Source organism: Spermophilus citellus (genome assembly GCF_964194105.1).
Source record: "Spermophilus citellus genome assembly, chromosome: 9".
Taxonomy (NCBI): Eukaryota; Metazoa; Chordata; class Mammalia; order Rodentia; family Sciuridae; genus Spermophilus; species Spermophilus citellus.
This window is the reverse complement of record NC_138191.1, coordinates 102,971,291-102,997,077: the sequence shown is the minus strand read 5'-3', so window position 1 is coordinate 102,997,077 and position 25,787 is coordinate 102,971,291. Positions and strand designations below refer to the sequence as shown.

Below are 25,787 nucleotides of genomic sequence, written 5' to 3'. Positions count from 1 at the left end.
CACATTTTAAATGCTTAACTTTAATTTTTATTAAATTTAAAGAAGCCCATAATCTAACAAGTCAAATAATAATCAAAGGCTTACAGTGGTGTCTTACCCCACTCTTAGGAAACCTGCATTTCCCCCCACTCTTAGGAAACCTACATCTTCCCCTGTGCATCTACTTTCAATTTGTATTTGTTTCTTATGGAATATACTTCCATATCTCCATGCTTATACTCCTCTCTCTTGAAACAGTAATGATTTAACTTTTTATTACGATAGATGATCATTTACCTCTAAAATGTCTCTCTCTTCCCATTTCTACCTATATCACCAACTTTTGGTTAAGTCAGTTCTTAGTACTTACATTATTACTACTGTATAAATATTATTCTTTGATAAGTTACTAGTGGACCATGATCACAACTCCTTTCTTTGGGGATGCAACTTTTTATTTTTCCGGGAATTAATAATGCCTTGGGATTTTTTTATTTGCTCAGCTTCCTTTATACTTACTGCTAAATCTTCCCATACCTTCTGATAGTACGGTGGTACACTTTTTTTTGTGAGTCAAACTTATTATGAAATTCATCACTCCTTTTGGTTGCATGCTTTTGCCTTCCTGGAGACATCTCTCCCAAATCCCTCCATCCTCCAGTTCCAGTCTGGACTGACAGCTTTCCATGTCTGCTGCACAGATGTGGACCTGGAATTCCCTCCATCTCTGTTCTGTATTGAATCTTCTGCTTCCTGGATTCCATATCTTCCTTTTTCTTGGTTTATTTCCTTGTTCCAGCAGAGGTAAATTGTTTTGGAAACTGCACATCTGAAATAAGATAATTGTTTTAGCATGAGAAGCAAAGCATGCATTTTGACAACGAAATAGTTGAGTCAAAACTGTGTTTCTGTAGACTTTTATGGAGGAGACTGGGGAACAGGAGAATGGGAAGTATTTTCTCAGCTTAGTTTGCACTTCCTCCAAGGAAGCTGGGAAGGTAGCTCAGTGTTAAGGTAAGTGGGCAGGAGGATAAAGGGGGGGGGTGCTTTGAGAACTCCTTATAGAAGGAGAGCTGACAAGAAAAGCCCTGAGAGAGGGCTGTGACCTAACTTCAGGTAATTGTACCATTGGATGCTACCTTTGGGCCCAAGATGATGCTGAGTTTGTTTGAGGACCTTCTGAGTCCAGCACATGAAAGAAGGCAACATCACCTTGGCACATGGAAGTATATTGGAAAATGACACCTTTGGTAGGGACACTGACAATGATGACAACAGAAAGGCTCCTTCAGGCATCTTTCAGACCTCTGGGCACCTGGGAATGCAGGCAATGACCTGGGAAAGAATAATGAGTAATGTGGAGAGCCCTCCATTGTAGTAACTGGGTTGTTTCAAGCCCATGTGAAGTAACTCTATGAGAGTTCCTGGAAGTATGGGGACAGAGGTAGGATAAAGGAGGTTAATAGGGTCTACTTTAAAGGAAAAAAAAATGTGGACCTCTAGTATTGACTTTAAATTTTATTATAATGTCACTTAGTATGTGTAGGTATAAATTCCTTAAGTTTCTACTTTTCATGTAACTGTTAAACATTATTATCAATTAAATTCAAACAGAGCAACAAAATAAAAATTCAAGTTCACAGCATTAATCAAATGTAAAAAAAGATACTGTTTTGCTGAAAGTAAATCACTTGCACCCTAAATGTGGTATTGATTTCTCTATAGCAGATCTTTTGGGGTTGGAATGTCTTGACTAAATTCATCCACCATTTTTTTTTCTTTTCAACCAACTGGAACTATTCCTTCTATCACCTGGCCCAAATGCAACATTTATTTATAAAATCTACATGTATTGCCCCATATCACTTGATAATAAGTGCAAATGAAGACTCTAAATATCAGGTTTCTTTTTTAAGGAGGCTGTTGACCCCAATTATGCTTAAATATTAATGTATTTAATATTACCATTGCAATGAAAAAACATTTCAAAATTCTCTATTTTCTGCACGTATAAGAACATATTATTGGATCATACTTCAAGTAAAGCAAATGAAAATTTAAAAATGCTTATTTAAATAAATTACTTTCGTTAGAAGAAAGCTAATATTAGAGATTATTCATAAATCAATAAAGTGAGAACAGTACATATTAAAATCCAAAGAATGGGACTGAGGATATAGCTTAGTAGTAGAGTACTTGCCTAGCATGTGTGTGGTTTGATCTCTAGCACTGGAAAAAAAAATCCTTAGGATATAGCCAACCTTGTGTTCAGAGGAAATGTCATAGCTCCCAAGTATGCTATGGAGATGGTGTTAGAGAGACCTGGGGTGGGGTAGGGAGACCAGTTAAAAGGCTACTGCAGTATCCAGCTAGAATAGGAGGGTAGCTTGGAGGAGATGGAGACAAGTAGACATACAAATATGTGGAAACAGTCAACCATTAACTGAAATCCTAATTTAGCAAGACCACAAAGTTTCCCATTTAACCACAGCTTCATGCTGACTCTGAAAGCTTAGGGACTCCTGGTCTGGGTTGACTAATTTAAGGAGTAACTAATTTCAGACCTCTGAGCACAGAAGAAAAAGAAAACACTGTCAGAGCAGTTCTTCTCATTGCTTCCACGGGAGGGCATCTAGGGTGGACTGTGTTGTCTGTTAAGTTATCAGAATCTGTTTTGCTAGTTATATAAATTGATACAGAAAAAAAACAAAAATGGAAATCATCCTAAGTCAATCTACCTATTTATGTTACCAAAACCTGGTAAAGAAGGGGTGAGCCCACCATAGATAGTCTAATATCACATATGAAAGAAGATGGAAATTTTCCCAGCAAACTGAATCCAGGAATGCAATATAAAAAGTATACCATCAAGTGCTGTTTATCCCCAGAATACAAAAATTACATTATTAGGATTATTATTATCACCCCTTTATATAAGCTGTGCAGATCATCACATTTATAAATGATGCAACTGGAGTTCATAAGTCAAGTGAATTACCCAAGTCAAACTGCCAAGTGACATTCAGGACTGGACTCCAGGTCTGTCTGATCCAAAGTCATTCTCCTTTCTCAGAGAAGTGAATGAAGGTGGAAACTTGGATGGAAAAACCTCAGGCATTAATAACTTTTCTCAGTTTACCCCAACATCCTCCCCCGCACACCCACAGTCCTTGTCTTGAAAGGGATCTTTCCAAGCCAGGTGACAGGTCTTTGGTTTCCTATTTCCTCCACCCTGTTCTCAACTCCCTCCCTAGCTCCATGCTGCCTCTCTCCCTCTCCTTTTCCTATACTCCATCCTCCTTTCTCTCCCTGATCAATTCATGGGGACAAATGCGCCACCTATTGGCCACCTCATACGTACCAGACTTGAGTAGGAAATCATTGGAATGAAGCCAGGATCCACTTGGATGCTCTCTGGGGCTGGTGGGGAGGGGAAGTTCTGATGGCTGAAAGGCACTTGCTCTAGTGGGAAACCTAGTTGTTTGGCATGGAAGAGGAAAATTGGCTGCAGTTCACACCTCCTCTGAGAAGCCCTCCCAGATCTTCCACATTCCTCTTGGCAGCCCTTGGTAGCTGCCCTATTGCAGGGGGTCTTGGAATAGGGGTGGATGGGTGTCCTAGGTGTAGAGAATTGATCTACTCTGTAAGAGGGAAATTGAGGAAAGGATGCTGGGCTGGGGACAGAAAACCTGAGGTCTAGTCCCAGGCCAAAGATTTAGACAAGTCCTTTCCTTTTTCTGTTCCTCGCAGCAATTCCTAACTCTCCCAAGCTTCTGGACTCTGCCAGGCCCTGTTCTCCCCAATTGCAGGTGCAGAGATGCAGCAGATACTGTCCCAGCTCAGAGAATATTGGTGGATATGACAAATATAGTGTGTAGAGTGCTTCATAAGATGAGGGAACTGTAGTTCACCTGGTCACTCTCCAGTTTGAGCCTCTGCCCTGCCCTCAGCCTTAGTGTCCTCTGAAGACAGAATGTGTTCTGATCTCTATGTCTGGGTGGGGGTGGTCTTTGTAATCATCAGTAAGGATTTTTCTACTCTGCCTGAATGTGGGTTTCCAGATAGGGCCTGTTTTCTTTCCTCAACTGTCTCCCTCACTGGGCAGTCTGGGGCTTTCACCTGGGCTGTACTTGTCTGGAGGCTGGACTTGGGTTGTAGGTGGTTGAGGGAGAGAATTAGAGATAGGGGTTCTGAACCCTTCTTGGAGGGGACACAGGCTACAGCCTGGGCATTTGTCTCCACAACTTGATGGGGCTGGGGAGTGCAACCAGGGCCTTGTGGGCTCACAAAGGCAAGGCTTCCTAGAGGAGCTTGGTTCTGGGTTGGGTTGAAGGAAAGGAAAGAAGGAGCTGCTATTCTGATTTCTGTGAAAATCCCTCTGCCTCCCTTCATCCTAATCTCTGCCCAACCTTGACAACTGAAAAAACTGACTACTTTCAAAGCAGTTTAGGTGGAACAAAGAGAGGGAGGCAGCCAAAGACAGAGGAAAGGGAGCAGAACAGGAGGGAAGGATGGCAGATCTGGGGTCCTAGTGAGCAGACCTGCCTACTTCCCTCCTAGGAGCCAGTGATAGACACTTAAGGTACCAGTAAATCTGGCTTTCACATCCCTTGCCTTCAATACTCACATCCACCAACTATCTTCTCAGGTTAGAGTCCATGGGAAGTGTATTTATTGTTGCCCATAGCAATTATTTTAGTGTTGTCTATAGCAATGGTTTATATTATTGTATGTTCTGCATTTAGTCTTTATTGGAATAATTCAATTGTTTCTTTTAAAGCATTTAATTAATTGTTGAATAGGTAATATATTCACTTGGTTTTAAAAGTATTCCATGAATGTTAGGTGTGGTGGCGTACACTTTTCATCCCACCAACTGGAGGCTGAGGCAAGAGGGTGGCAATTTCAAGGCCAGCCTCAGCAACTTGGCAAGGCCCTGTCTCAAAACAAAAAGCAAAAAGGGCTGGGGTAAAACACTCTTGTGTTTAATCCCTAGTACCAAGAAATAAGTAATTTTATAAAGTATCCCATGAAAATTCTCTTCCATTCTTGTTCCCTATTTGCCCTAACAGATAATCAATTATTCATTTTTATTCATCCTTCTAGACATTTTTGTTGCATATATATAAAGCAATATAAATATGACATGATTTTTTCCTCAGAGAAAGAATCCCCAACAGTGGAGGTGACAGGCAGAGTGATCCCCAGCTCCTTCACCTCCACAGACAGCATGTGGATCCTCTGTGGGAAGGTATTTTGCCCTCTGTCAGAAGAGGTTTTCTTTTCTGTTTTATGCAACTCTTAGATTATATTCCTCAGCCAGTACAAACACTCCTCTGTCCTCTGAATAGTCAGTGGGTCTGTGGCTGTGTCTTGGTTCATTTTGTCCTTTCCAACCCTGAATATCCCTCCCCATGCATCTCGATATCCACTCATGTTCCTGGTGTGGCCTGGATGCCACCTGGTCCACAAAGCCTCCACTCCATTCCAGGGCATCCCAGGGCACAGTACTTTTATTCCTTCCACTGTCTTGTGGGTAGTGAATGGTGTCTTTTTTTGTGTGTGTGCCCCTTGCTGCATTGTATGCTCATGAGAAATAGGCATTACTCCCCTAGAATATACAGGAACACGTATTTTGTACTCACTTTGTGTATACGTATTACTCATTTTGTTTGTGAGCTGTGAGGATGATACTTGGCTTGTGGACCTATGACCTGTGATGACTAGCCTGAGGCCAGCGTATCTCCTCTTGGTTGGAATGTATAGGTCAAAACTTAAAAGTTATCTTTTACTCATAAGGGTTTTAACCTGGTCATCTCATGCCAGTTAGAAGCTCTGATTGGCAGCTTTAGGTTTCTTGATTAAAACCCAAATAAATGCCCAGCATAATGGCACATACCTGTAATCCCAGTGGCTCGGGAGGCTGAGGCAAAAGGATTGCAAGTTCAAAGCCAGCCTCAGCAAAAGCCAGGTGCTAAGCAACTCAGTGAGATCCTGTCTCTAAATAAAATACAAAATAGGGCTGGGGATGTGGCTCAGTGGTTGAATGCCCCTGAGTTCAATCCCTGGTATCCCTGCCCTGCTGCACCCCCCCAAAAAAATAAACTAAATTTGAGGCAGTCTTTCAATGATAAAAGTGTTTTTGGTGAAAAGATCAGAAACTGTTCTCTTGGTGCTTAATGAAAATATTTTAAATGAATGTATATACAAGTTATTGTCATTTCTTTATATTAATTCAGAAGTTATCTGTCAAATAAATAATGATTTTTCAAAAAAAAGAATCCCCAACAATTAGAAGCATAGATGTTTACATTGCTCCATATCTTATTTTTTTTTCACTCTACAACATACTTTAGACTGTTTTCAGATCAATAAAGAGCTTCTTTATTCATTTTACATAGCATACTATCTATGCTATGGAAGCGCTGTTCTTTGCTTAGCCATCCCCTTATTGAAGGGCATTTACATCATGTCTAACCTCTTAGAATTACAAACTGTGCTGCAAAGAGAGCCTGTGTGTGTTCCATACCGTATGTGTGCAGGCGTTTCTTCAGGAGAAATCTCTAGAAGTAGATTTCCATGTAGCCCTTGTAAAGGTACCAAGCACCCCGTGTACTGACTCTTTCAATAGCTATCCACCTTTATTTCTCAAAGGGGCCCTTGGTGACCATGGTCAGATTTTATCTTCTCCAACTCCTCTGCCATCCTTCCAGGGGCCTTCATCAGGTCCCCTCATCAGGTATTTTGGCTTCTGATCATGGAAGCCTGGGTACTTGCCTTTCCCATCCTGGAACCTGTTTCCTAACTATCAAGCTGTCCAGGGTGATGGCTTCTTCTAGCCCCAGCCCTGGGCATCAGTGGCAGGTGTGGAGAAGCAGCATTTTGGATTTTTTTTGTGTGGGGGGAGGGGTTACAGGGGATTGAACTCAGGGATGCTCAACCCCTGATCCACCTTCCCAGCCCTATTTCAAATTTTATTTAGAGACAGGGTCTCACTGAGTTGCTAGGCCGCCTTTTTAAAAAAATTTTGTTTTATTATTAGTTGTTCAAAACATTACAAAGCTCTTGACATATCATATTTCATACATTTGATTCAAGCGGATTATGAACTCCCATTTTTCCCGTATACATATTGCAGATTCACATCGGTTACACATCCACCTTTTTACATACTGCCATACTAGTGTCTGTTGTATTCTGCTGCCTTTCCTATCCTCTACTATCACCCCTCCCCCCATCTTCTCTCTACCCCATCGACTGTAACTCATTTCTCTCTCTTGTTTTTTTCCCCTTTCCCCTCACTTCCTCTTATATGTAATTTTGTATAACAATGAGGGTCTCCTTCCTTTACCATGCAATTTCCCTTCTCTCTCCCTTTCCCTCCCCCCTCTCATCCCTGTTTAATGGTAATCATCTTCTCATGCTCTTCCTCCCTGCTCTGTTCTTAGTTGCTCTCCGTATATCAAAAATGACATTTGGCATTTGTTTTTTAGGGATTGGCTAGCTTCACTTAGCATAATCTGCTCTAGTGCCATCCATTTCCCTGCAAATGCCATGATTTTGTCATTTTTTAGTGCTGAGTAATATTCCATTTTATATAAATGTCACATTTTTTTAATCCATTCATCTATTGAAGGGCATCTAGGTTGGTTCCACAGTCTAGATATTGTGAATTGTGCTGCTATGAACATCGTTGTAGCAGTATCCCTATAGTACGCTCTTTTAAGGTCTTTAGGGAATAGTCCAAGAAGGGGAATAGCTGGGTCAAATGGTGGTTCCATTCCCAGCTTTCCAAGGAATCTCCATACTTCTTTCCAAATTGGTTAGGCCACCTTTGAACTTGCAATCCTCCCATCTCAACCTCCCGTGCCACTGGGATTACAGGCGTGCACCACTGTGCTCGGCTGAGAAGCAGCTTTTTAAAAAAATACTTTTATTTTATTTGTTTATTTTTATATGGTGCTGGGGATCGAACTCAGTGTTTCACACATGCTAGGCAAGCATGCTACCACTGAGTCACAACCCCAGTCTGGAGAAGCAGCTTTTAGACCTCCGCCTTTCAGGTCTCCAGGCTTTCTGGTATAAGCCGCTCTTACCCCATTTGGACTCTGGTTGTGACTCTTGTCTTCTGACTGCAGGATCATGTTCTAAGATCTGCCTTAGATTTCCCATTTCATTGCCTCTGATCCCTTCAAATATGAGTGGCCTCAGGTTTGATGGAGGAAGTGGATAAGGGAAGATGAGAGACCCCTGTGAAGGCATGCATGGGATAAGCAGGGAGCCAAACTCCATGGCTAGAAACAAGGCCCTCAGTAGCCTAGAAACCTCTGGGTTGGCTGTGGTGTCAGCTCATGTAGTAGTCATGCCATTTGGGGCTGATGTAGGCCAGGCACGAGGAGGCACCTGTTCTGGCAGCTCCAAGGGGACTGGGAAGGGCAATGCCTTACAGCAACATCACTATTATTGCTGTGAATGGTAACTGCTCACATTCAGAAATGTAGGAAGGGATGCTCTTCTCATTTGTCTGATAAGGAAACTGAGGCCTTGGGAGAGATGGGGCATGCCTGAGGTCACGCAGGAAGATAAAGAGAGGCAAGGCTGGGAGTAGAGCCCAAACTTTTTGATTCAGGCCTCACAGGGAGGTACAGTCTCCCAGCAGGATAGAACAGACATCCCAGACATATCAAGGTTGGAGGGGAGAATGGGAAGCCTTGCTGAGACATCCTGACTCATGGTTGGCTCTGGCTAGATTGCTAGGTCTCAAGAGTGGGCTAAGAAATTTCCTTGGTCCTAGTCTCCAAAACAGATACCTGAACACTTTACAAACAAAGAGAGAGAGGCTTAGAGACATTCCTGTCTGAGACTAATAAGTGATAAAAGCACAATTTGAATCCAACTCTAAGACCTGAACTCTTTCTGCTGTACCTGATGCCTCTAAGATTTCTACTCAGTGATGATCTGGCCTCTACTCAAGCACTCCTGGAGATGGGGAGCTCCTGACCAACAGGGTAACCTATTGCATCTCTGAGGCATAGCCCTGTTAGAGTGTTTTCCTTGCATGGAGTCACAGAAAGTAAGTCTCACCACAGCCTTCTGGCTTTCATTTGCTTTGGTTTCTTTGGCTCAGGTCAGCCCTGTAGGGATTTGGAGATGGTGATTGTACCCACTGTTTATATCCAGGCTAACAACCCCCGACCTTTCCTTTATATCTACAGGACATTTTGCCATCCCTTCCTGTATTATTTAGGGTTAGGTTTAGTTGTCAGTGACAGATTCCCCCCTCTTCCCATGCTACATTAATGGCTTAAACAAGATTGACATTTATGTCCTTTTCACATAAAGTCTACAGGCAGTTCAGGGTGGTGTGGCAGTTCAGTGGTCTTGGGAACCCAGGCTCTTCCGCTCCTGTGGCTCTGCTATTTGTGAAATTCAACTCGACTTAGCTTAGCAAAAGGGAAGACTTAGTTCTTTCATGTCTCTGGGTTCTAGTTTCAGGCAGAGCTGGGTTTAGGGATTCAAACACTGTTATTAAGACTCCATCTCTCGGTGTAGGCTGTTTCTCTCTGTGTGTGGGCTTCCATGTCAGACAGCATTCTCTACATGGCAGGAAAGATAGGCTCTGGCAGCAGAGTCTGCATGCTTGTCTTCCAATCCAAAAGGAGAAGTCCTCTTCCCAGATCTCAAACTGCACATAACCCAGAATCCCATAGTCTCTATATATGCCCCCAAGTCCCAGCAATATGTGTCAAATTATGGAGAAAGAGTAATTTGTCTGGCTTATGCCACTTATTACTGCTTAGACTAATCACTGGGTCCTGCCTTAGCAATGCTAATCCAGCCAGGTTGCCTGTCTGCTCTTGGGGTAGCCGGGAGGTAGACAGACTGGACAGCCCCATTGGATCACATGGAGTGCTGCAGGAAAGGTTTCTTTCAACACGGAGATTTGGGACACCCCAAATCTGTATATCCATTTAACTCATTACACAAAGGAGAGTGACTTTTGTATTACAGGCAATGGGGGGCTCCTGAGAGATTTCGACAGGGTTCAGTCTGGTAGATGGTTTGATTCATCATAACCATTTTATTTTATTTCAGTTGTAGATGGACAGCATAACTTTATTTTATTTATTTTTATGTGGTGCTAAGGATCGAACCCAGTGCCTCATGCATGCTAGGCAAGCGCTCTGCCACTGAGCTATATATAGCTCCAGACCCTGTTATAACCATTTTAAAAGACAGAAAGTGAGGCAAAGAACACAGAGAGAAACTCAAGGACTGGCGGGGTTAGGGACTGTCATGGACAAGGGTTCTAGTTTCAGTCAGAGCTGAATCCAGGGAATCAAAGACTGTTTTTAAGGCTCTGTTTCAGCTGGCAATAGTGGTTCCTGCCTGTAATATCAGCTACTTGGGAGGTCGAGGAAGGATGATAACAAGTTCAAGGCTGGCCTGGGCAACTTGGTGAGACTCCGTCTAAAAATAAAAAATCAAAAGGTCTGGGGATATAGCTCAGTGGTAGAGCACCCCTAGGTTTTAATTCCCTCATAACACACCCACATGTGTGCACTGTCTTTCTCTATGCTGTTTCCCTCTGTTGAATTTTTGCTAGTTGAGTTGGCTTTCACAAAGAACAGAGCCACAGGAGAAGACGACCCTGGGTCTCTGAGATCATTGAACTGTCGTCCTGAAATGCCTGCGCAGATGTGAAAAAGCCATAACTACCAATCTTGCTTAGCCGCTGATATGGGATCAGGGGTTCTAGTTCTGAAACTAGAGACGTGTTCGCCTCCTCTCAGGGATGAGGGAGAAACCACCTCTGTTCTCAGAGAACATATACCTCTATTGACATGTCCAAATTTGCTCCCTGAGAAAGGGATAAGTCACACCATTCACTCACTCTTTCTTTCATTCAAGTGCCCACATACCTAACACCAATTAAGCTCTTACTACGTGTCAGGCTTTGTGCCTGGCAGGAGGTACAGTGATTAATAGTGATGGTGCAAAACACTTAATGAGCTCTTTTAGAGTTTCAGGCACTGGGCTAAGCGGTTTATATATACTATCTCACTTAATCCTCACAAAAATTCAATGAAGTAGGTACAATTATTATCCACATTTTATAGCAAAGGAAGGATGAGGATGAACACAATATAATCCTTGTTTTCGAAGAGTTCACAATCCATAGCAAGGGATGGACTAGAAGTCACTTCCTGACAACAGTCACTCTTAAACAGCACTCTGGGAGCCCAGGGTGGGAGCCTCTCATAGTCTGGTATTGTCAGGGAAAGTGGCTACTAAAGCTTGACATTTGAAAAGTCCCAAGAAGGATTAAGAGGAATGAGGCCAAAAGTGAATACATAACATCAAATCAGGTGTGAGTGGATTGCAGGGGATGGAGGTAAAGCTGGATAAGTGAGCAGGACCAGGCTGCCAGGTACACTGTGCAGACAAGCACTGTCCCCAAAAGTGAAGCAGTCCTGCAAATGATTCAGGCTTCTGGGCAGGTATCTCTGGGTCCTCAGGTAAGTTATCTGCAAAGTACCCTCCCCATTTCTGTACCAGAAAGCCTCCTCCTATTGATCTGAGGTCTCAGCCATGCTCTCTGGATGTATATTAGAAGAGATCTCAGCCTCTCCCTCCCTTGGGCAAGGCTCAGTGTTTGATGGGGAAGGGTGGTATTTGCCTGAGTTGAGACTGTTCCTAGCTCAGGTCCCCACCTACCTGCTTATATAAGACACTCAGCCAACCTCTGAAAACTGGAGCCCTTCAATATAGCTTAATCTGGTCAGGGGTTGAGGGAAGGAAAGGTCTGACCTCCCAGCACAACTGTGCTTCCTGCTTTCTTCACTACCTACTCCTGGAGCAGTGACCCCTCCTCCAAACTCCCCCTTTCACTCCCCGCCTCCTATGACCAAACTCCCCCATCCAGTCCTCCTCAGTCCAAAGGAGTCCTCCTCCACATTGCTAGCTCTCCATCTAGTAGAGATGGAGAGAACTCTGGGCTGGGAAACTGGATATTGGGGTTCCACTTCCACCTCTACTACCAATTTGCACCTCTACTACCAATTTGTGGCCTTAGACAAGTCCCCTTTTTCTCTGTATCTCCATTTCCCTCTCTGAGAAATGAACTTTGAAAAAGCTTCAGTCCAATTTTGGGACAAATGACTTCAATCTTTATTTACTAGTATGTGTGGGGAAAGAGAAAACAGCATACCCAGCTTGCTACCAAGGGGTGGGTGGAGTGGATTAACGGTGTCTTTTGAGAATGGCAAGGCAGGAAGCAGGTGGGCTACACAGTGCTGAGCAAGCCTGCGTGGAGGGTACAGGCATTCGATTTTTTGAGGAGCTCAGAGCACGAAGAGGTGGGGACAGGCTGGGTTATAGAGGTTTCTTTCAAAAAAGGAGGCAGAATTTGAGCAGGAATTTGAAGCCTGGGTACAAACTGGAAAAGGAAACAAATGAGAAATGAGTGGAGTCCAAAGATTGAATCTCAGGGTGACTTTGCTAAAGGGATGGATGGAGGTGAGCTGGCAAAGTGGTGCTTTGGTTTCAAATCTTATGAAGTTCCTGACTTTGTGTGGATGCAAGGTTCCTCCAGAGGTCGCTGTTCCCCAGGAATCCACCACTAGCTAGGCAGCGGCTCTGGCTGGTGCACCACCCCATCTAGGCTCAAATTCTGCCAGGGTGATGTGGCTCTGCATTTACCCCACGGGACACGGGGACTGTATCTTCCCTCCTATGCAGGGAAGTACGGTCTTACCAGTCATTCTGGGATTCTGAAAGGTTAAATGTGATGGTGCCACTCAGAGGAACCAGGTCCTTATGGCTAGGCACCCTCCCTCTTGCCCTGCCCCCATTCAGGACCCTCCCAAGAGCATCAGTTCTGAAGTGCCACTGGCAGGTAGCCTGTAATTTGGTGGGAAGAAGGCCAGGTGCCAGATTTCTTGGCTGTCACGTAGCGCCATCCTTTTATGAACTTCTTTCTACCTCTCCTAAACATAGATCCCTTCTCAGACCAGCATCTTGGCACACCCTCCTTCCCTGCAAGGGTCCTGCTGCTGGTTTGAAGTGGGCTTGCATTCTTGGACCAGGTCTCACTGCCTTGCACTTTGGTGGATGCTCAACCTTCCAGGGAGGTCCTGGATCACTCTGGCCCTGCAGACACAGAGCATGAGATCAATAGGGGACCCTCATTTAGGGGCATACTCAGCCACAGATCCACCATCTTCCTAAGAGAAGGCATACATACAGGACTGACACCTGAATCCAGGGACCTAGGAACCTATCAGAGCATTCTAGGAACTGGAGCTCCCACTCCAACAAACTTGGAAGGTCCCCCATTCACTTGGCCCATCAAAACTCTGCTCTGCAGCATGTGAAACCATGGTGCTCTCCACTAACTCTGAGAATCTACTGAGCGGGTGCTCACCACAGTACAGGAACAGCACTATTTTCAACCCCTCCTGAGCTGGCAACCCTCTTCCCACAAATGGGAGTTTAGCCTCACAGCACTGGGGCCACAGGTTGCTAGAGCAAGCCCCCAACCATGTAGTCCAGATGGGGCTAGCAGGGTACAGACAGTGGCCAGAAGTAATGGAAGGAGAGGAAGACAGAAATTCAGAAATTCGTACTCTCTGAACTTTGTCATGCTGAGTTGCGGGGCTACAGAGGTGCCTGGGGGTGAGCAGATGGGCTGGGGGGGACACCCCAATGCCTGAGTTCCACCCCTGTGGGTCACATGATCGGGAGTGTCTAGTCTCCAACCAGAGCCAAGGGAGCCAAACTTTTCAGAGCAGGTTTAGATCCAGATGGAGAAAGGGATTGGGAGACCAGCTGTGGCCAAACAATGCCTTCTTCCAGAGCTGCAACCCTGTAGGGAGCTGGGAAGGGGCTAGCCTCCGCCTCCCTGCTTTCCCTGAGGCTTTGGAGAACTGTGTGGGTGTCATGCTGAGTACAACTGAGGCCTCCATGGGCCTTCCCACGGTGCAGAGGAGCAGGCCCCAGGCAGGTGGGTGGTATGCAAGCTCTCACCCAGAGCCGCCTGCCATAGTTCAGCCTGAGTCTCTGGACAAACTCCTCCAGCAGTGCAACTTAATTCTATTCTTGTAATCGCTGGAAGGCTTGACTTTCCCTGATCGGAGGAGAATGGCTAGTTTGCAAAACCCGTATGAAGGGAAGGGACAGATGGCCTGGGAGCCATTGAAAGTAACACATACTTTGCAATAAACAGGCAACGACTTCTCCTCTGGGGAGAGGGTATGCTTGTTCAGAACCCTGAACAAGCATACCCTCTCCCCAGAAAGCTTTCTCTTAACTTTCTGGATTGCTCAAGGAAGGAGGATAGGCAGTGTGGTAGATGAAGAAGGAGGATGAAAACGGACCCAACCACCCACCTACACATTGTCACCAATAATTGTGGAGCCTGTGGGCTGCCTTAGGTACCCGTAGGTGAAGGTGAAGGTGTTCGGGTTTTTGCGAGGGCACAACCAACTCAAACAAGGCTGAGATACACTGCCAGATGTGGAAGAGGCTAAATGCACAGGCAGAAAAGGCAGGGACCACTGAGAAGGGAAGAAAACAAAACGAATCCTGAATCCCTGGGTTGCCCTCTGAGTGGCCCTTCTCCCTGACCTCCGTGCACCTACTCTAGGCATTGTTTTAAACAAATTGGCCCAGTTCGAAGGGATATGAAGCTACCAGAAACCTCCTCCCCAAGCAAGAGCAGTACTCTTGCAGGGAAGCAGTTGTTTGGATAAATCCATGAGTTCTGGGCTGGCAGTCTATTCATCTGGGTCCATCCCAACTTAGGGTCCCTCAAAAGCCTGACAAATAACATATTATCCTGGGCCTCAGTTTCCACTACTGTAAAAGTGTGTGTGAAGAGTCTGGATGATTCCTTAAGGTTGTGCCCCATCCTACAGAACAAAGGCTGGGGTTTTTATACTCCCTTTTTCAAAGTGGGTGTGCAGCAGAGCCCAGCAGAGGCAGAGAGACTACATTACTCCTAACCCCTTTATCTCCCAAAGAACAGGGTCCCATGATTCTGGCTGGTAGCATCTTATTTGAAGCATTAGAATCAGGGGATGTGGGCAGCAAATGCCTCAACCAGTTCTACCCTGAAACTTGACAGCCTAGGGAATGAGGAGAGTCCTGGCAAGGCAAGAAGCTATTCTGATTTCCAATTTTTGAAATGAAGACACTCAGAAGGTGAAATGGAATAGGATGATGTCATGCTGTGGGGTTTCTTTTTTTATCCATTTATTTAGACATTAGCAGAGCTGAGCTTGTTGGAGTTAGTGTGTGGCTGATGGTGTGGAGTATCTGTGGGTAGGGTCCTGGAAGAGGGATGGGGGGAGTGCACTGGGGGGGGGGAGGGAGAGAGAGAGATATCAATCTCCGTGTAGTAGAGAGCAAGTTTGAAGTATGTGCAGGGTTGCCAGATAAAATAAATCTGCTAAATCTAGCAACCCTAGCTATGTGAATTTATCTAGGCTTATGTTAAGAAATGTCTCTTCAAAACTCCTTTTGTTTGCTTGTTTGTAGAGCTGGACCACCCAGGAAATTCAAATTCTGGGGCCACTAGTCCTTGTCCAACTTACTTCCCTGACTTGAGGATTGGACCTCTTCTTTCTCCAAGAATGTTCTGTTTATGTAGACCCAGCACAACAAGTGCATCTCTTTGGTCAGAGGTCCCAGATGACTTGTTCTCACCGGATATAAGCAGCTCTGTCTCCCACTGTCTTCTGCTCTTAGCTCAGGAAGCTCAAAAACTCTACTGTGAGGGTTCCATGATAGGGATTGCAAACCAGTCCTGCTCTATCTTATTGCGGAAGCCTGGGCAAATCCTCTCACCCTTCTCTGGACCTCTGTAGCCCCATCTGTGGAGTGAGGGAGTTGGGTTTACACTAAACCCTTCCAGTCATTGGATGCTGCTGTTTAATAGGAGATAATTCGTTCACCCTCCTAAGAACCAGCCCACTAGACTGCAAAATCCCTCACACCCTGCTCCTACCTTAGCTACAGAGGACTGAATTCAGCACAGTGACTGGAGATGGTACCAATAAGCAGTCTGGGGATGGGCCAGGGCTAGGGATCCATGTGAGAGACTACATTACCCCTAACTCCTTTATCTCCCAAAGAACAGGGTCCCATGATTCTGTAACATGCTTTCAGTACCCTCCCCATAAACAGTCCGGAATATGGTTACTTTTACATACCAGTCATGAAGTAGGTATTTTTAATTTAATTTTTACAGAGGAGGAGACAATTAAATAGTTTAAGAAACTTTTGTAAGTGACAGCTGCTAAGTAGTGAAGCCACAACTGGAGCCCCCAGCAGCCTCATTCTAAGGTCTGCTATGCAGACCAGGAAATTTAGGCTCGGAAGAGGAAATTACCCAAAAAGGGTCACACCGCCTTTTAATAGCGGCTAGCAGCTGGACTCAGGCCGCCAATGCTCAACCTTTGGCCACTGTGCGGCGCTGTGAGGGCAGCGGTCAGCTCTTGCCCACGTCCGGTGCCCATTCCCCTTCTATTGCCCAGAGGTTGAAATGAGCCCAATCGGAGCTGGAGCGGACTTTATTCAGAATCCTGGAGAAAGTCGAGAAAGAGGCCTAATGGGATAGGCAGGAATCCAGATAGCTGAAAAAGCTGCTAAACCAACCTTAGGTGCACCAGATCCCTAGAGAGAAAGGCAACACGTGCCGGGGATGAGGTCAGGATTCGCTGAGGGAGGTCTCCAAGGGGGCCCTGCTACCTGTCCAGTGGTCATAGGGGCAGTGGGGAGGTAGCCCTCAGTGTGATTGCGGGTAAGGGAGAGGGGAGCTGAGAGGGATTTCCAGACCCACAGACATTCAGACAAACGCAGCTTCCATAGGAAACGGTGAGAGATTGACGGAGGAAGAGGGACACAGAGACTAACAAACGGAAGCTGAGACCGAAAGCAGTCATAGTACAGGCAAACCCGGAGTCACAGACCGTCGGAGCCCCAGGAATACGGCCACAGCAGAGAAATTTTAGGGAGGGATCACGAACAGGCGGCGCACTCCCTGGGTCTCCCCCCGCGAAGGCCTTGAAGGGAAGGAGAAGGAAAGGGGAGCAGACAGAATTTCTCACCTCTCGGAGGCGCGAGGATGCGAACGCCCGGTTTCCTCCTCGAGATCACTCACCCCCTTGGGCCGGAAGCCGCTTGGGCTCCGGCGGGCCCTGCAAGGCTCCGCTGGTCTGGACGTCTCAGGCTCCCGCTCGCGATCCAACGGCGCTTCGGCCCTGGTGGCTCCGGGCGCTGCTTTGGGGAGATGATGGGCGGGGGCTGCCACCACTTCTACCAGCTCTGGCTGGAGCCCGCCTTGACTTCCAAGAACTGAGCGCCCTGAAGGCCGAGGTTCCCGGGAGCCGAGGACTTGCGGGAACTGTGGGAAGGGGAGGACCCGCCTCCAGCCACGCGAACTCAGCTCCCGCCGGGGCGGCGGTTTGTTCCCGCCGGGCCCCTGTGTGAAGGCACTCCGCGGGTCCCCTCCCGCCCCGCCCCACCCAGAGAGCTCCGCCCCAAGCCCGGGGCTCTTCCGCCTTAGGCAGCGGCTTAGGAGAACCCCGACTTCTACCCCTGGGGGAGTAGGGACGGACGCCCGCCAAGGTGAGGGGTGGCTCAGCTCCTTCCGCCTGCGCGGTGGGTGTAGGTCCCGGTTCCGGCTCCCGGGGCAGCAGAGGGAGCGGCCAGTTGGGTGCGCCCTGCAGGATGAGACCGGCTAAGTTAGGCCACCAGGGGGCGCTGCGAAGCTGGGGGACACCCCTCCCTGTCCGCTTCAGTCCGCCCCCTCCCCGCCCGCGTGCAAAACACACTCGCCCCAGAGGCAGCGCGGCCGAGCCGGAGCCGCGGCCGGAGCGGAGCCCGAGATCGCGGCGGCGGTGGCGGCGGCACCATGACCCTGGGCAGCTGCTGCTGCGAGATCATGTCCTCCGAGAGCTCCCCGGCCGCACTGTCCGAGGCCGACGCAGACATAGACGTGGTGGGCGGCGGGAGCGGTGGGGGGGAGCTCCCAGCCCGCTCCGGGCCCCGCGCCCCTCGGGACGTGCTCCCTCACGGCCACGAGCCTCCTCCGGAGGAAGCCGAGGCAGACGTAGCAGAAGACGAGGAGGAGTCGGGTGGCAGCTCTGACGGCGAGCCTCGCGCTCTAGCGCCCCGGGGGGCGGCGGCCTCAGCGGGAAGCCCAGGGCCAGGCGCGGCCGCGGCCCGGGGCGCGGCGGGGCCGGGGCCCGGACCACCGTCGGGGGGCGCGGCGACGCGGAGCCCTTTGGTAAAGCCACCCTACTCATACATCGCGCTCATCACCATGGCCATCCTGCAGAGCCCCAAGAAGCGCCTGACGCTGAGCGAGATCTGCGAGTTCATCAGCGGCCGCTTCCCCTACTACCGGGAGAAGTTCCCCGCCTGGCAGAACAGCATCCGCCACAACCTCTCGCTCAACGACTGCTTCGTCAAGATCCCCCGCGAACCGGGCAACCCGGGCAAGGGCAACTATTGGACGCTTGACCCGGAGTCGGCCGACATGTTCGACAACGGCAGCTTCCTGCGGCGCCGCAAGCGCTTCAAGCGGCAGCCGTTACCGCCACCACATCCACACCCGCACCCTCACCCAGAGCTGCTGTTGCGTGGCGGGGCTGCAGCGGCCGGGGATCCCGGCGCCTTCCTGCCCGGCTTCGCCGCTTACGGCGCCTACGGCTATGGCTACGGGCTGGCACTCCCGGCCTATGGCGCACCCCCACCAGGGCCGGCCCCGCACCCGCATCCACACCCGCACGCCTTCGCTTTCGCCGCCGCTGCCGCAGCAGCGCCTTGCCAGCTGTCGGTTCCCCCAGGCCGCGCCGCTGCACCTCCACCCGGACCTCCGACGGCCTCGGTGTTCGCTGGCGCAGCCTCGGCTCCGGCCCCTGCGCCTGCCCCAGGGTCGGGCCCGGGCCCCTCCGGCCTGCCCGCCTTCCTAGGCGCGGAGTTGAGCTGCGCCAAAGCTTTCTACCCCGCGTCCCTGAGCCCTCCCGCAGCTGGCACAGCGGCCGGTCTGTCCACCGCACTCCTGCGCCAGGGCCTCAAGACTGACGCGGGAGGTGGTGCGGGCGGCGGGGGCGCAGGCCCTGGGCAGAGGCCTTCCTTCTCTATAGACCACATCATGGGCCATGGTGGTGGCGGGGGAGCACCCCCAGGCAGCGGCGAGGGGTCCCCGGGATCGCCGTTCACGGCAGCTGCGGGACCTGGGGGTCAAGCCCAGGTCTTGGCCATGCTGACTGCCCCGGCCCTGGCTCCGGTGGCCGGTCACATCCGCCTCTCGCACCCTGGGGACGCGCTCCTGTCTACAGGGCCGCCGTTTGCCGGCAAAGTCGCCGGCCTCAGTGGCTGCCACTTCTGACCACAGCGGGCTCAGGGTCAGTTAGGCCCGCACACAGCTTCTCCCGGGAGCTCCTGCGGTCCCAGCGGAACTCAGGGAGTCTATTTATGAAGAGTCTCCAACCTGGGCCGGCGCGCGTGACTTGGCACTTCAGGTTCCACGCTCAGAATCTCGCCGAGAGTTGGGACGAAGCGGGCTCCATCGCTCAGGGCGAGGCCTGGGTTTAAGCTAAGTGGTCCCAAGCCAAGATCCCATTCCTGTTTGAGCAGCAAACGAGGGAGTGGGGAACCTTCGGTTTTTCCCTGCCTGAGTCCGCTCCGCAACCCCGGAAGAATGCCTTCCCGGAGACGTGCCTGTCCAGGCCCTGCGGATCCCACCAGAAGCACCAAGGGCGCTGAGAGGTCTCCCTTTCTTCCTTCCTCAACTTTGCGACCCTGCTTGTCCAATATTATAATTTAACAACATCTATTATCCGCTTGTGCTTAAAAGAAAAATTCAAAGTTTTTTTTCCCCTGCTCTCCAAGGAAGTTCGTTCCCTCTGAAGCCTAGCGCAGTATCTACACAGGCGAAGCCGAGAGGTGAAGCAGCGGATCTCCACAATCTTTGCAGAAACCCCAGATCCCACTCCATGAGGAAAATCCTTTCTCTTTCATGTTTGGGTGCTTTTCAAGGAACTTCTTCCCTTTCCCCTAGCCGGCTGGGGCCAGCCATCCAGGGCCAGCAACCCTCTCAGCCTCCAGCTCAGCCCCAGGCCCTGGGGTATTTATTGTAGTTAAAGGCAATGAGGTCGGGTGGGAGAGGAGGGTCTGGGTCAGGGACTGGAAAGGTGGGGGTGGGGTGGGCAAGGGCACCGAGCTGTGTCAGGGGGTCCTGTAATTATGTGTAAATATCTGTACAGCAGGCTGCTCTCTGTTCTCTGTCCACTGGTGTGCATTGATTTAGAAACCTCTTCTTAGGGAAGACTCTGTGAAATTGTCTGACGGTTTGTGTGGAAGAAAAGAAAAATCTGTCTCTTTCCTCCCTTCCCACTGGTGTCAATTGAATAAATATATGCGAACTTCAGCAGTCACCAGCTCCGTCTGCTTGCCTGCACTCCCTTGTCCTTGTTGGGGGCTCACCTAGAAGACCCCAAGTTCCCCAGCAGAGGGGGAGTGAGGAAGGGCCAGGCAGGCAGAGGAGGGTTTGGGCTTATCAGATACTGGGGGCACTGTAACGTTGGCCTTCAGCTGCTAATGGGGCCAGGTCTCTGGGAAGCCAGTGACCCCTCCAGCACTTTCATTTTCACTCTGGTACTAGGAAGGTTTTCACCATGGAATTGGGTACAGGGATTCTGTTTCAAATGCACCTGAGGAGTCTTACCTCCTTCTTGTTTAGTTTTAGCATAGCCTGGGTAGATCTGGGTGCTAAGTGCTCTTGAACATTGAATCCACTGAGGATACAAATAAGTCTCTTGATGCACATTCTGTGTGCCTCTGTATAGATGTGTGCAGGGGCTTTTATGGAGCTTGGATTGTTTTGTGTTTGGGTTTGTGTGTGTGTGTGTGTGTGTGTATATTATTTTTCAGAATATATGTATTTTTATTTCTACATTTGTCCGTGAACATTTGTCTCTGGGTGTGTGTTGTCTGAGAACATTTGTCTCTGGGTTGCACTCTCTGAGAGGAGAGAGGTTTCTCTTTGGCCATTGTAGGGCCTTTAGGAATTGGCCCCTCCTGACATAGGTAACAGAATGGGAGGTATGAATTAGAGACTGAAACTTCACTCTCTTCCCACCTGAGAGGGCTAGAGGTGTACTGTGAGATAAAGGAGAGTTAATGGGGTCTGTCTACTAGGGCAAAACTCCTGGTCCCTTGAACCACGCTCATAGCTGGAAGCTACTACCTGAGTGCAAATCCATTGGTCTGATTGGAGTCTCCCACAGCTTACCGAGCCCTCAGCTCTTTACATGTGTTTGGTACTACCTGTAGTCAGATGTGCAAATGCGTTGGGTGAGGTGATGCTTTGGAAGAAGCAGAGATAGTTGTTGCGCTTTTTTCTCTGTGTGTTCCACTGAGATCATAGGAGAGAAGAAATATGGAAATACACGAAGAGACAGTTCAACCTTCATAAAACACACACACACACACACACACACACACACACACAATTTTGAGGGCAAGGGTTAGGAGACAAGTGACTGAAAAGGAAGAAACAGGGTCAGAGACCCAGATGCAGAGAACTTGAGGGTGTGGGCAGAGAGAAGTATGAAGGCTTCTTCAGCTAGGATCCCAGCAACTGGCAATAGTAGGAAGGAAGAAGATATTAGAGGGCAGAGGCTGCTATAGAATCAGAATAAGGTGTGAATCAGGATAAGACTGGGGAGAATATCAGAGTTTTGGAAGGGTTGTTGGGATTCCTAAGTCTCTCATCCTCTTCACAAGGGAGGAGAGACAAGTCTGTAGGTATATGTGATAAATGCAAGTTCTCTGCCAGAGGTGAGGCAGAACCCCTCTCTCCATCTTGCTGAGAGTCTAAGGGAGTAGTGGTGGTGGTAGGGGGAGTTGGATACAGTGGGCCACCTTTCTACCATTTTATCAAATGATACAGGCAAAGTAAGCTAGTTTCAATGGTAAAAACTGGGAAATGTCTGCTAATACTGGGATAATGGTCTCTGGCTGCTTTGTTGACTTCCACTGCTCTGAGTTTGTTTTCATTTCTTTTTACTTGAGGAAGGGTACATGTGACTGTATGTGTGTGCATGCAGCATGCATGCCCACCCAGTGTGTTTGCTCTCAATAAAGCCCTTTGCAGCTATGTGATCTCATTGATCATGAAAAGGTCACGCCCAGATATTAATTTGGGGGGTTTTAAGTAAAAGACTTCTCAGTTGGTTTTTTCCTTTCTTGAAAAGAGAAATTAAGTCAGGCAGAATTCATATCTGATGGTGGATAGATAGATGAAACACTTCTGTAAGTGCTGTTTATAGGAGAAGCAGCAGATTTTTGATGTGTCTTTGTCAAGTGTGTGTGTGTGTGTGTGTGTGTATACACTCCAGCATATGTGTGTAAGAGAGTGGGGGAGAGGTAGTGGGGGGGGGAATCTTTTTTTTTTTTTTTTTTTTTTTAGGCTATTGCTTGATGTCTCTGTGTGTAGAAGGTTCCTGTCAGGAAAAGGCAGAAATACAGGAATCTAAGGAGTGTGGTGCATGAGGGACTCCCAGACCCAGGACTCAGACCCTCCTTTTATAGAGGGTCAGAAAGGTCAGGCCTGGGCCAGATTACAATTATAGTTGAGGTTGGGGGCCAGAGAGAAACCACTAATGCCCAACTGGCCATGAAAACTACCCAGAAGAGAATTACTAAGAGAGCCCCCAAGGTTCCACATGCTGAAGGCAGGGAGGAGGGAAGGTATTTGGAATTCTGGACCATTTTAGATTGTTTTGTGGGTAACTTGTGAGTTGGGACCTGGAGTGTAGGAAGGATGAATGAGTTACAGGATTTATATGGTAGAAACCTCTAGGCTTTCCGCTGCTTCCAGACTGTGGAGGGGGCTCAGTTGGTGACTCCCTTCTAATCTGTGGCTGCATAAGGTGGGTGTTGTCTCACTTAGGGGCTCAGCCTCCTGGGAGGAGAAACTGGCCATCCCTTAGGGAACAGCTCCTGTGGGTTCCCTCCTTGCCTAGGTGGAGGCACGTGAGGTTCTGTCCTACACAGGCCTCAGCAATTGGTGACAATAATAAGAAAATATCCAGGGCACACCTTCATCTCTCCGAGGTGAGAAAAAAAATGATAAGAAATCCGCCTAGGGTTCAGTGAGTGCTGCTGAGAGCGGGAAGTTTAAAGGGGAAGAAAATTGGCGAATTTCACTGGTCAATTTCACTTCATTTCGTTCAATTTCGTTCAATTTCACTCCTTTTCATCCGGCGCCGAGAGGCCCAAGGCCACAAGGAGAAGGAGGGGGAGGGGGTCTTTCCGGGCAGGATTTTCCCCATCTTGCAGACTTACTTACTATGGTTGTGAAGAACAACCTTGATTCTCCAACTTTGACATGCGTTTTTCAGCCACCGCTAAGGGCTGACATTCTATTTTATCGAAGAGTATTTGGCTTGGGTGATCGAGGCCCATCCGCAAGCCTCCCCGCACTTCTCTCTTGCAGCCCAATTAAAGCGGTTAATTCTTTTCACCGCCTATTCCTCCCCATCTTTCCCCCCCTTTCTCCAGGGGCTCCCCAGACCACCCAGGAGCCGGAGTTGGGGCGGGGGGAGCGGACACTTCCCCTCCATATCCAATTTGTTCTCGCCACAGCGGGCGCGTCTTCGTGGTTACAAAGCGCTTTTCCCCCTGATGACTTTTTTCCCCTTTTCAAAAACACTTCTATCTCCCCCCCTTCAACTAGCAACCCTCCCCAGGCCCACCCCTCCTCCCTCTCCGCTCGGGTTTATTTAAACTTCGCCTCCTCCCGCGTCGCCTTAGCGCTCACTTAATGAAGTTGAAGGCTCGGTGCGCCCGGGTGAAGAGGGTTTGGAATCTGTTGAAAGGGGCGTTTTGTGACACTGATTGGGGCGGGGGCGGGGGCGGTGGCAGACCAGACAATGACCTACCGGGCGGGTTTTCCTGCTCGCAGAGTCAGGCGAATAAAGGCGCCGACACTGTTTAAACGAGGGACCTTGCAAGAGAAAGGCAGAAAAGATTCTGAGTGCGGAGTGTGCCTTGTATGGTTTGGAGCTTAGTGAGGGGTGGGAGGAGGCAGCTCGCCTGCGGTCTTTACGGACCGAATTCGGCGTTTACTTCGAACCCTGGGCTCCCAGTTGAAGAGAAGAGAGGCAAGTTTGGGTTTGCGCCTAAACTATTCCGATACGTGATTTATAAGGTTGTGTACCTGGGTCTAGGATAGCCAACCAACATGACATAGACGATAAGACCCAGCTTACGTTTGTCCCTGGGGCTGGGGTTACGAGATTTCTAGAGACACGCTGAAAGAAAACTAAAGGTGGGCAGTGGCCGGACAGGAGAATTCAACCTCCCAAGTCTTTCGCCTGTCAGGGTATTTGAGAGTAAACACTGGTTAGATTTGGGGGGGGGGTGAGAATTATTCTGCTTTTTAAAGGTCGGCGTACATACATATTGTACCAACGAAGAGATATGTAGGGAGGACAGAGGGTCCCAGTTGTGGCTTTGAGAACAAAATATTTCGCGGGCTGGTGGGTGCGGCTGGTGCGGAGCCTAGCCGGCACCGCCTCCTTCCCTAGCCGAGCAAGCGCTGCAGTCCGAAGCTGCAGTCGCTCGGGGGACCTGGAGGCTTTGGTCTGCTGGGGAAGGAAGTCTGTTTCCTCCAATGCGCCCCGCTTCTTGACTCATCGCTGACATCCTCAGGGTTGTTTCCGACCCTGGCTGGGCCCCCTGCTTTTAGTTGGGGTCCCTGCAGAGCGCTGTGTTTTCGCTGCAAGCGGACTCCCAGAGGAAATCTCTCAGTAGCGACTTTGCGTTTCTCAATGCAGCGAGGGTCTCCGCCAGGTATCTTCCTCCAGGCTCTTTAGTCTCCTCGCGAAAATTTCGTCGTCACAGAGGGGATCGAAAGGTTCCTAGTCTTCACCACCCCTCTACTTCCGCTCAGTTATTACGAGACTGTCGACTCCCAAGGAGTGCGGTCAAAATCCGCAAGCGCGGGTGCCTCAGGAGGATGCGCTCAAGTCACCGCTACCGGAGTCCTGGGCAGTTCACCACTGGAAGCCGGCACCTTGGAGGTCTGTGCTCAGTTTTCCTAGAAGTCGGAAAATTGTCCAAGGCTGGTTTTACGTCTGGGGCATTTTTCTCTTTCAGGCAGAAGTTTCTTTGGGATTAGGGCTCACGGATCCTAGGAAAAAAATTGTTGGGGCAACAAAAATTTTAAATTCATCCTAAAATCATTGAGGACCTGAAAAGTGCATTTGAAGTTATCTGTGTAGAAACGGTCAGAATGTGTGCGGCGGTATAACCGGGAAGCGCTGAGGATACAAGAGTGGGCTTTATTGGTAATTCGCCATCGCTTACAGAGGACACCCCCCCTTTTTTTTTTTTGCGCCCCCTGCTCTCTACCCAAGCAGGTACCTTAGGACGCCAGAGCTTTCCCATCCCATTCAGATGTAGATATGCTGGATCCGGGCTGAGGGTGGGGAGTCCACCTTGCTCCACTCTCACCCTAGCCCGAGCTTTCCTCCCGAACCTTCCTCCTGGCTGCTTCTCCTGGGCCCCACGGGTTCGCGTCTCAACTACTAATTGTATGCAAATATTCCAGTCTTTTGGGGGGATAGGTCTCGCTTCCCCACTTTGAGTCATTTCAGTCTAAGAGGGCAACTAAGGAGGCTATCACTTAAATTAGTCTAGAACACAGACTGCGGGAAAAAGAGGGTCCTGAGGACCAGAGGGTTCCACCTTCCCCTTTTCAAACGGAAAGGACCAGGCCGAGGTGACTC

At 48.8% G+C, this 25,787-nt stretch overlaps 2 protein-coding genes across 2 annotated transcripts; one reads left to right on the top strand and one right to left on the bottom strand.

Moving 5' to 3' along the window:
• Positions 1-38: 38 nt before the first annotated feature.
• Positions 39-17,898, bottom strand: LOC308655549 (uncharacterized protein; the record flags this gene model as incomplete). Its single annotated transcript, XM_081305620.1, has 3 exons — positions 39-800; positions 17,091-17,722; positions 17,821-17,898. 3 exons carry the CDS (start codon positions 17,896-17,898, stop codon positions 479-481), a joined length of 1,032 nt encoding a protein of 343 aa, XP_081161746.1. The 3' UTR covers positions 39-478.
• Positions 17,649-20,558, top strand: FOXD2 (forkhead box D2). Its single transcript, XM_081307976.1, has one exon. The coding sequence runs from the start codon at positions 17,897-17,899 to the stop codon at positions 19,376-19,378; it is 1,482 nt and encodes a 493-aa protein (XP_081164102.1). The 5' UTR covers positions 17,649-17,896; the 3' UTR covers positions 19,379-20,558.
• The last annotated feature ends 5,229 nt before the right edge of the window (positions 20,559-25,787 follow it).

Coding starts and splice junctions, on each gene's coding strand:
- FOXD2 (XM_081307976.1), top strand. CDS start 17,897: ATGACCCTGGGCAGCTGCTGCTGCGAGATCATGTCCTCCGAGAGCTCC.